The sequence below is a fragment of the Humulus lupulus genome, chromosome X, assembly GCF_963169125.1.
Source record: "Humulus lupulus chromosome X, drHumLupu1.1, whole genome shotgun sequence".
NCBI classification, from domain to species: Eukaryota; Viridiplantae; Streptophyta; class Magnoliopsida; order Rosales; family Cannabaceae; genus Humulus; species Humulus lupulus.
The window spans coordinates 13,504,221-13,516,107 of NC_084802.1; the positions used below are offsets into that span (position 1 = coordinate 13,504,221).

At 38.2% G+C, this 11,887-nt stretch overlaps 1 protein-coding gene across 1 annotated transcript; it reads left to right on the forward strand.

Annotated features, from left to right (window-relative positions):
- Positions 1 to 9,764: 9,764 nt before the first annotated feature.
- LOC133807208 (glycosyltransferase family protein 64 C3) lies at positions 9,765 to 11,613 on the forward strand. The gene is made up of 2 exons (XM_062245386.1): positions 9,765 to 11,105; positions 11,184 to 11,613. Exon 1 carries the CDS (start codon positions 10,077 to 10,079, stop codon positions 11,079 to 11,081), a length of 1,005 nt encoding a protein of 334 aa, XP_062101370.1. The 5' UTR covers positions 9,765 to 10,076; the 3' UTR covers positions 11,082 to 11,105; positions 11,184 to 11,613.
- Positions 11,614 to 11,887: the final 274 nt, after the last annotated feature.

An 11,887-nucleotide genomic window follows, 5' to 3' on the forward strand; every position in this document is an offset into this window, starting at 1 on the left:
GTTGTCTTTCGTTAGCAGCTGTGAGTTCACCACTTGCCATAACATAAAACGATGCTTTGGCAAGTTGAGACTACTCCATATGGCCCTATGATAATGAAACTGAATCTAAGGAAGGGTGCTGGTATATAACATGATGGTACTGAACTTACCCGAGCCTCCTGCTTTCGATATTTCAGCTTGAGTGAATTTTTGTCTCAATCTACATATCTTGCGCCAATACCAGCTTGTGTCCATTTTTAGCTCATAGGACCAAAAAGGGGTATCTTTAAGATAGATGTTGTTGACCCATTTTACCCAAAGTAAGTCTCTCTTCTCAGTAATAGCCCAAATATACTTGGCTAGAATAGCTTGGTTCCATTTTGATCCCTCTTTGAACCCGAGACCACCATAAGCTTTTGGGAGACAAACTTTCTCCCAAGAAGCTACATGAATTCTGCTCCTATTCCCATTAACACCCCAAATAAACCCTCGACAGAGTTTTTCAATTTCTTTTGTAACACTTTGAGGTAGAACAAAGATACTCATCCAATAATTGCGAAGTCCAAGCAATACAGAGTGTATTAATTGAACTTTTCCAGCAAATGATAGGTGTCTACTCCCCCATGTTTGCAGCCTCAATCTGATTTTTAAGGATAATCATGCAGTCTTCAGCTCTCCATTTGGTTGGTCTTAAAGGCACCCCTAAGTAATTTAAAGGAAAGGTACCTTCAGCCAAACCAACTTCTCCAATGATCTCCTCTTTCTCCTTAGAACCAACCCCTTCGAAAAAAATTGGGATTTGCTAACATTTATAAACAGCCCTATAGTAACACTAAACTCATCAAGAACAGATTTCAACACCTTGATGGACTGCTTGGAACCTTTGCTGAGAAGAATCAAGTCGTCCGCAAAGCAAAGGTTGATCAATTTCAGGTTTTTGCACAGAAGGTGAAATCGAAAGTTGGATTTCTGAGCCGCTTGAAGAAGGCTTCTTGACAAATATTCCATAATCAGAACAAATATCAGAGGGGATAAAGGATCTCCTTGACGAAGACCTTTAGCTCCTTGAAAATCTCCTTGAACTCTACCATTCATTAGAAGAGAATAAGTTGTACCTTTAATACAATTCATCACCAAATGAACAAATTTACCAGGGAAGTTCATAGCATTCAGCAAGTCTTCTACAAATTGCCAATCCACTGTGTCATAAGCTTTACTTATATCAATCTTGATGGTGCAGCGGGGAGAAGTGTTTTTCCTTATGTAATTCTTCAAGATATCTTGAAGAATCATCACATTGTGAGCAATTGATCTCCCTTGAATAAAAGCACCCTGATTATGATGAACTAGGATAGGAAGAACCAAAGCAAGTCTAGAACATAACAGTTTGGAAATACACTTGTAAACTGTAGAACAACAGGCAATAGGTCTATAGTCTATGGCTCGAGCAGGATTCTCTTGCTTGGGAATAAGAGAGATCATTGTGTTGTGAAATTCAGATGGCATGTTACCTGTGTTGAAGAAACTGATAATGGCATCAGAAATTTCTCCTCCTATAACCGGCCACATCTTTTTAAAAAACCCTGAACCAAATCCGTCAGGTCCCGGAGATTTTGTATCTGGAATACTTAACATTGCTCTCCTTATTTCCTTGTTGGTGAAAGGTCTCAACAAACCCAGCTGTTGCTCAAGAGTAAGTTTCGGTCCCTGCTCAATACAATTCATTTTTAACCTGGCTGATGCACTACTTTTAATTCCCATGTAGCCACGGAAATGATTCAGAAAGTGCTTCACAACTTCAGGGAACTGATCAACAATCATACCTTGATCTGTTGTGTATGTAGTTATTCTATTTTCAACCTTCCTCTTCTTCAAACAGGCATGAAAATAAGAGGTGTTTGAATCCCCTTTTTGCAGCTAAGTTATTTTGCTTTTTTGTTTGAGAAAATTATGATACATTTTCTCTTGAATTATGAATAATTCAGCTGCTCTAGCTTCTTGCTGCTGGAAGCTAGCATCTCTCGGATTAGCTTCAGCCTGTTGTTTAGCCTCAATGTCTGTATGATAAGATTTCCCAATATCTCCAATCTTATCATGATTGAATTTCTTGAGACAGTGTTTAACCCTCATAAGCTTCAAGTAAACCCCTTTTAGCCCTCTAGCCGCCAATGGTATCTTCCAATTCTGCTCCACTAAGGTCTAAAATTCCTGATGCTCTGCCCAAAAATTAAAATATCGAAATGGTTTAACCCCTATCATTTCTGTAGTGCTTGCTGAAATCACACAGGAGCAGTGGTCAGAAGTGACCTCCCAACAAAATCGAGCTGAAGTGTTTGGAAAGTCATCATGCCATTCTTCATTCACAAAGACATGATCTATCTTGGAATAGATTCGCTTATTTCCATCTTGATTGTTGGTCCAAGTAAAAAAAGAATCATTACTTTGGAGCTTGTCAACATGAGCTTGAGCCAACCAGTTGTTTGAGTCATCCATTTCAGAACGAGTCACTGGATTCCCTCCATTCCTATCATCCACATTGAAAACAGAATTAAAATCCCCAAGCACTACCCAAGGTTTGACAGGAAACCTGAGCTGTAACAGGTTTTTCCATAGACCCTTTCTTTCTTCAATAGAGTTATAGCCATAAACAAAAGGTCTTGGCTTGACCAGTCCTTTTGACCACACAATGAACATGCTGATGTGATTCTGATATAACTATAAGACGCACAAAACTTCTCCTCCACAATATCAATAAACGACCCTTTATAATGGAGCTAGTATAACAGTCCCAGTTAGCAAATTTATTGGCCATTAACTCCTGAATTTTATTCCCTCTCAATTTTGTTTCTAACAAACCACAAACACCAACTTTACTAATATTGCAAAACTCCAAAATATAGTTTTGCTTCTCCTTATTATTCATTCCCCTTACATTCCAACTTCCTATGTTGCAACTGTCCATGATTAATTAGCAATTAAATCAGGACCCTTTGCCTCTCCTTTTTCAACTACCTGTCCCTCCCAACTTTCCACTCCTTGTAACACACTGAAAGTGTTGACAGATCTTTGACTCATATCAGGATCAATATCCATAGAGGACCCTGGAATAGGCTCCTGCATTTTTGGACCTGCTGGTTTTCTAGGAGTTTTCCAGCCATCAGCTTTCAATATCTCACTTTTCTTAGCCAAAACAGAGGGTTTAGACATCATCTTAGATGTAGTAGGAACTGGGACTATTGGCTTCTGGTTTTTCTCCTCTGGTTTAGGAACAGGTGCTTTGTCCTCTGCCTTCTTTACTCGAGCATCAGTATCCCCTTTCCTACAATCAGTCATGATATGGCCATAGCCCAAGCATTTTTTACACTTCACAGGTAACCATTCATAGTCTATGCCCTGCTCCATTAATTGACCATTTTCATTGAGAAATTGTATCGTTCTTGGAGGATCGTCTGTGATATCCATTTCAACCAAAACCCGAGCGAATTGAACCCTTGTGCAATCTCTAGTATGTTGGTCCACCATAATAGGTTTCCCAACAGTAATAACTAAGGCACTTAGGCACTTGTTCCCCCAATACTGAAGACCTAGATCGTGAAGCCTAATCCACAGAGGAACAGATCGGATTAGTTTCAATGCATCTAGGTCGGTAGACCAAGATCTAACTATAACTGGCTTCCTATCGAATTGAAGAACACCAGTCTCCAAAACTAAGTCTCTTGTAGCGTCATCGTTAAACTTCACCATCACTAACCCCATGGTCATTCGAGCTATCTGTGCAATACCAAGATGACCCCATATGTGTTTAATATATCCCTCAAAAACTGCCATTGGAGGATTCGCACCTAGTACCATACATATCACTGCTGAACTCAAGTTTGTTGTGTGTATCTTCACCTCCTCAGGGTCGACTTGCGCTATCTTGATGCCATCTTTGATGATAGGTTCCGTGTATATAAGCTGAGGGTCACGAACAAAAATGTTGTCCTTCGCAAATGACTTCCAGTGATTTTTAGCAGAGTTTTGGAATTTCTCATGATCAACATCCTCTAAAACTACTGTCTCCAACTCATCTTCCACCTCCTGAGCCCAATTCTTATTCGGACGACGATCCTGGTTCGAATTAGGGCGATTCTCTGTTTCAGCACAATTTTCAATCTGCACTTTCTCTCCCACTTTCGCTGCTTCAGCTATTAGGGACAATCCATTGGCGGCAATAGCGCCACCAGTCTCCTCCCTCTCATCAATCTTGCTGCTACTAGATCCTTGATCAGACAAATGAGGTGCAGGCTTCCGTACCACGCGTTTCTTCTTCGCCATTGAAGAGAGAGAACCGTGAACAAAAGCTCTTCCCTTTACAAGATACGTGCAAATTTATTTTTGGCATATGGAGAAATTATAATTTTTTTTTAAATGACGATGTACATTGTAGTTATAGTAGACATCCAACTAATTTTTGAGAAATTTCAAATAATGTACGGTGCCGAAATTATGGTTCAAAAAGTATGTTTTACAAGCATATAAAAAAATAGGCATGCGTGCAACTGACGGTTTGAACATTAATTTCGGTATCGTAAATTATTCAAAATTTCTTAAAAATTAGTGAGATGTCTGCTATAATATATATATAGACATGCTATCTTTTTAGCAATTTTCTATTTTAAGTAATTTATATGAAACTATGTTATTATAAATATTTGTGTGTTTCATTTCCTAGCTTAGTGCAATTAACTATGTCGAAAATGAATATAGAAAAGTTATGGGCAGATGAACATCTGTCAGGTTCATACTTCATATATACAAAACTTAACGCGCTTTGAAGTCCAAAGTTGCAACTGTTTAAAGTATGTATTATCTTATTCTCTTGCTAAAATGTTGTGAACCTAAAGGAAATAAAAGTGAGCGATTGCATGGCAATGGTAATGCCCCGGATTCCCTAATATGGTTTAATGGCTGGATTAGTAGGCCGGGAGGGTCATAACTGTTTAATTATGCAATTAAATGTATTTATGCATGTTTATGAGAATTATATTATAATATGATGTTAAATGCATGCATGTGAGTCCACATTGGTTTACAGGGGTGTTTTGGTAATTTGGCCCGTTGAGGGTATAATTGAATATTTGTTTGCATGTCAATGATATATTGTGAGACCACATTATAATTTGGATTGGTTCGAGTATTTCAGCATGAGACGATCCTTAAACATGATTTATCGGTTTGGTCATAACAGGTTTAAGCTCGGGGCTCGGGGTGAGTCTCGGGGTGATTTTAATGATTAGAGCGTTACCGGGGATTTTGGGGTAACGGGATATGAATTATTGGTGTTTGAGGATATTGAGATTAGCGGGAATTGGGAAGTGTTAATTATGATTAACGGGATAGGTGGAAAGTGCCAATTTTACCCTTAGAATAGTTTGAGAAGCTTTTGATGACTTAAGGGTATTTTGGTCATTTAGGTTTGGATATATATGACTTAGGTTAGCTGCTGGTTGTAGAAGCTTGTGGATTTAACAGAGTAAAACAAAGAGACTTTCTCCTTCCCGTAGACCACACTTCTCTATTTTCTTCTTTGGTGTTCTTGAGCTCTAGGTGGGGATTCAAGCTAGGAAATCCAAGGGCTGAGTTAGTGGACCTGGTTTAGCTATTGAGGAAGGTTCAAAGCTGGTTTCAAGGTGAGTTCTAGTCACTAAATTCAGGTTGTGCTCTGTTTTTCTCTTTAGTTTTTCAGTTTTGATTCTTGTTGGAAAATTGGATTTGAAGAGGTTTTAGTTGATGATAAGTTTGGGTTTTGATGAGGGTCAGTTGTGGGTGGTGTTTAGAGATTAAAATGGGTGTTTGGAGGAGGTTTTGGGTTGGTTTAAAGGGCTGGTTTGAGAGGAAAAACGCAGGGGAAAATTTCTGGTGCGTGCAGCCTTTATGGCTAGTTTGGGCTGGGCGCTGCGGCACAGCTGTGGTGCGCCGCGGCCCTTGGCGTCTGGCAGGGAAGGCCCTCTCTGTCTGGAGGGCACGCCGCGGCGCAGCTGGGGAGGGTCGCGGCCCTTAAGGCAATTTTGGCCAGAATCATGTTTTTAGCTTGGGGATTCAAACCTTAGGCCTCGGGGTTGAACCTAGTACCCGGTTGGGTAGTATTTGATGTCTCGGAGGCTAGGTTTTGGTTTAGGAACCCTCAGTTATCATTTTTATTGATGAATCCTATATTTTGGTTATGACCAGGTGACCGTCGAGGAATTTAAAGGTTGATCGTTCTCAGGGGTTGTTCATATAATAATTCTCACTCGAACCAGAGATAAGAAAACAGTGTATGAATACAGTTGCACCCTGTATAGGTATATGACATGCATGGTTTGCTATTGAAGCATGTTGGTTGATATATGTGGACATGGATTGCATATTAAATGCTAGTGAACGCTAATTACATGTTTATGACACTGACTAGTCAGGGACCGACTCTAAAGTCGATGAACACGCATTGAATGGCTCTATGGCATTAATGCGGGACTGACCCTAAGGTCGAAGAACTTATAAGCGCTTGCCTGGTTTAAGACCATATGTTCATAGCCAAGGTATATGACCCCGGTGACTGTTTGTCACATGGCTAGGAGACGTTGTCCATAGTTACGACTCTAGAGTCGAGAGGAAGGTTATGTTGGTGACTAATCACCATGCACCTGTCCTGATCAAACTTATGAAAGAATCACTTATCAGTTAAGCCCTGGTGACCCTATCGTCACATGGCTAGAGGGAGTTGTGCTCATTATTGTGACTTTTGGCTATTGTCACCTATTTGCTTGGACTGATAGTCCTGAATGGTTATTATGATCGTTGTTGATATTATATCATGCCTTATTGTGTTTTCTTGCTGGACCTTGGCTCATGGGTGCTATGTGGTGCAGGTAAAGGGAAAGAGAAGCTCACCCAATCCTAAGTGGAGAGCGTGGGCGATGTTGTGTACATACTGGGCCGCTTGACCACCACGGTCAGGGAGTTCTCAGAGGGACTAGGGGTTTACCCTATTTTTGCCGCTTAGGCCGGCGGGGATTGTACATTTGAAACTGTAGCGACCTTTTGTATTGTATACAGTTGTAAACATTTTGAAAGGCTCATGAGCAGTTTATTTACTTAATGAAATGTATCATTTCCTTTTTACTGGTTTTTCACCTTAACCCAATAATAACACTTAGATCACGTTTTTAACCAAAGGACTTGGGTAGCAGGTCAAATTTCCAGTTCACTGTTCAGGGGTAGCCAGGGCGTTACAGCAATGGAAAGAAACTCCTTAAAGAAAAACTACGTGGAAAAAAGCTAATAATAAATGAATAAAATGACATGACTATATATAACTGCAAAACACATTCAGTTTTATAAGTTTTACTTTGAGGATATCATATCCTTGTAGTTTAGATTTTCCTTTTTATCTTTCTATTCTAATATCTTAAGATAATTATTATATACGTGATTTCCATATAGATTCTTTGTTAGTTTTAACAGATCTATAGTCGCACCAAAATCAATTACTTAGATATAGCATGTCGTCCAATATTTTACACAAGTGTTACAAACATAAATTTTCCAATATATACAAATATTTATAGGTTGACAATTTGTTTAAGAATCGACCATTAATTCCTCTAATTTTAACCTTAATTAGAGTGACAATTTAGTTGGTAACTAGTATGTCTATTGATGAATAGTAGTAAAGAGGAATGATATATATATATATATATATATGTTTGTTTATTAACTAAGATTATTTGTTTCATTTTTAAGTACATATTTGAGGTATTCAATTCTTAAGTAATTTATGCAATTAATTGTCTTTGCGGGTTTCTTTCTCTCCCTAACTTTGGAAAAACTTATTTTAAAAAAATTAAATGTTGTAACATTAGAGCATCTCCAATGCAAACTACCCCAACCATTGCCTAAAATGTCTAAATCAACTAAAAGATATAATTTTTTATTTTCTCTCTCATCCACATCACTTTTGGCAACATATTTCTTAAAAATACTCAAATGCAAGCTACCCTAAAAATTGCCAACCATGGTCCCTACATATTATTATTTAATATATCATTTTATAATTATAAATATTATCATACTAAATTTTTTAAATTCATATATTAATATAAATAAATAGTACATGATATTTAAATTAGACTAAATTTAAAAAAAAAACTTATAAAATGACATAATCGTAATTAATCAATCTAACATAATTAAAAAAAAACTAATTAAAATGATTTCCAAATTTTGACCATATGTGTTCCACCAAGTCTGCTTGAAGATTGTGATTAATATTTTTTTTTTTTTGTGATATTGATAATTTGGAAGAAAAATATAGTGTGAAAATGAAATTAAGTGAGTATTTATAGAAAAAAAATTCTAACGGTAACAAAAAAAAATATGTATATATATATTTATATAAAAAACAGTAAGAAAATAAATATATGTATATATATATAATTATATGTATATATATATTTATATATAAAAAAAATTGAAAAAGGATCGTTGCCTCTCTGAGGCAACCAAGTTAGGCAATGGTCAAAATTTTTAAGAGCTCCAATGCATAAGCTACACTTTGTGTCAGATTTTGGTCAATGGCTACTGCTATAGCTCTCCCCATTGGAGATGCTCTTATGGTCAAACCAACCTATATCAAGTTTTGACATACAAAACTTAACAAGCTTAACATTCGAAAACTGCAACAGAATAAAATATATATTTTGTTTTGCTATGGCTGAAAGAAGTATGAGTATATTCAACAATTTATAAGAGTATACTCAACAATTTATAAGAGTATGAGTTACACCACTCATTACTAATTGGTTTTGAGATGGAACCTCATACTTCTTACCATGCACTACTTTCCACATTCTAACATGGTATCAGAGCCAGGAAAAACTCTAACGAGATCCGATCTAAATCCAAAATCGGTCCAAAAAAAAAAAGAGTCAAAAGAGTCATTTGTGATTCGGGGATAGTGAGCAAAAAAAAAAAGCCACAAGGCCCAACGGGCCACATGCAATCAAGCCGTCCAAGATTGGTAAGCAAAAATAGCCACCATCTTGAGAGGGATGTTAGAGAAAATATCCCACATGAAAAGCGTGAGTATATTCAACAATTTATAAGAGTATGAGTTACTCCACTTATTACCAATTGGTTTTGAGATGGAACCTCATACTTCTTACCATGCATCACACTTTCCACATTCTAAGCGTGAGTATATTCAACAATTTATAAGAGTATGAGTTACTTCACTTATTACCAATTGGTTTTGAGATGGAACCTCATACTTCTTACCATGCATACTTCTTACCGTGCATCACTTTCCACATTCTAACAGAGATGAAGGAGTTGAATCGAATGTGTGGCTATGGAAGATATTCTAGAAAGTAATAAAAACTGGAAGAAGAAGAAGAAGAAGAAAGAAGTAGGCTAGAAAATAATATTTTGTTGGCGAAACTACATATATAATTATAGTACACTACTACGTATTGACTAACAAGAAATTGATTTTGGTTGGTGGTTATGGAATAATGCAGGTATGATATAGTTGGTCTTTTGCTGTTTCTATCTTCTTTTCAAGGAAGCAGGAAAGTAATATCAGTTTTAATTTTACATACAATCTGTTATTATGCCTTTTACAATAAGTAATAGCGGTTTCTTTTACATTCTGTAATGAATGAATGAATGAATGGGGTGCTGTACTATTTTTACAATTTGTTTGTAGTATATATATCTTGCTAATAAAATAATTCAGCTTCACCTTGTGGTGGTCGTTTTAAATGGTTTTCCAAACTATTTTACTTCATTTTCAACCATTTTTGGTTCTCTCTAAAACTGATCAAAATCAAATAAGACTAGTACAATAAGAGAAGGTTTTGATTGATTAAGGCTTGGCTTCGATTTGGGAAAGAAGAATCTGATAGATGGAGATTCATGGTATATCTCATTGGGAAATAAAAACAGATGGTTAAACGACGACGTTTCTGATTTTGTCGTAAAAATAAGGTAAACTTTGTTAAGTAGTCAACGCAGCCAAAAAGTCAAAACATTCAGCTCATCCTCCTCCTCTTCCCTTCGAAAAGCTGCCATAGATGAATCTTTTTCTAACAAGCTTTGCATTACTCTTCTTCTTCTTCAACTCATCGCTTTCTCTGCGCAACCTCACCGTCGATCCATGTGATCCAACGGTCCAGCATGACCCGCGGACGCTCCGATCAGACAAAATCACAGTCCTCATCAATGGCTACTCCGAATCCCGCACCCCTCTCCTCCAATCAATCGCCGCCAAGTACTCAGCTGCCCCATTCGTCTCAGCAGTGCTTGTCCTCTGGGGAAACCCGTCCACCCCGACCCAAACTCTAGCTCGATTATCCCACAATCTCACACTCTCGTCATTCGGCGGCGCCACCATTTCCCTCGTCCGGCAACGATCGAGCAGCCTCAACGCCCGGTTCCTCCCCCGAACCGCCATTCGAACCGTCGCCGTCTTGATCTGCGACGACGACGTTGAGATCGACGGCAAGTCGTTGGCGTTCGCTTTCAGAGTGTGGGAATCGAACCCCAGCCGTCTGATCGGGTTCTTCGCGAGATCGCACGACATAGATTTGTCGAGGAAGGAGTGGATCTACACCGTTCATCCGGACAGGTACTCGATCGTGCTCACCAAGTTGATGATGATGAGAAGCGATTACCTGTTTTCGTACAGCTGCGGAGGTGGGCCCGTAATGGGCCGGATGAGAAGCGTGGTGGATCGGGCCCGTAATTGCGAGGACGTACTGATGAACTTTGTGATAGCGGATGAGTCTAAGGCCGGGCCCATCTTGGTGGGGGCAAAATGGGCCAGGGATTGGGGTGACAAAAGAAACGAGGAGGAGGACGGTGGTGATGGGCGGCGGAGATTGAAGGGTGCGGTGGCTGAGGTTGGGTTGAGTAGTCGGAGAGGAGAGCACAGGAAGAGGAGAGGGAAATGCATAAACGAGTTTCATAGAGTGCTTGGAAGAATGCCATTGAGGTATAGCTATGGCAAGGTTGTGAATTCAGTGGGTGAACAAGGGTTGTGCCGGAAAGGAGGGAAACTAGTGTTCTGTGATCACTGATACCCATTTTTGGCAAAGCTTCAGGTAGCTCAAAATTCTTATGTTGGTTATAAGGATTTGTGATTCACTAACTTATTCTTCTTCTTGGTTTCACATGCAAAGAAAGCTACTTCCATGTCTCAGTTTCTATCAAAGTTGTCTGCCAAAACATCTGAGTCACCTTCAACAAAATCATCCTCCTTCAGTTTGAAGCTCATACTCAAAGTTATATTAGTGGCTGGAAAATGAATGGCTGTTGTTGGAAGTTCTATTTGGAATAACATCACAAGTAGTTCTATGTACGCACTATGAACTAACTAATTTCATTCGTAGGGTAAACACTCGGATTCCAAATTCATTTTGAAATAATTTTATTTTACTTGTTTCAGTTTTGACAATGTTAAAGAACTTGACCAAAGTACTTGTATAATGTCATTGCACACAATTTTTTGGTAGGGAACTCTCACCATATGCAAGTGGAGATTTGAAATTCTTTAATGAATGAGTTGAGGTCTCTGAGAATTTTTTTTTTAAAACCAATTATTCAATCAAATTTGGCAGTTGGTAGTTTAAAAATGTGGGGACCCTTGACTATTGACCTATTATTAAAATGGAAACACTATAATGAGGACCACAATATTTACATATGTGGGGACTTATGTGGTTGAGACATATTAATAGAGCAATCAAATCGTACTGGAACAGTTTCATAACCAAATAGAGCATAGAGTGCTTGGACTTTTTCTCCTTTTTTAGAAAAATGTCTTTCTTGTCATTGAAATCTTATACTACAATCTCCACAGTAATAATAGGAGTAAAAAATAGCA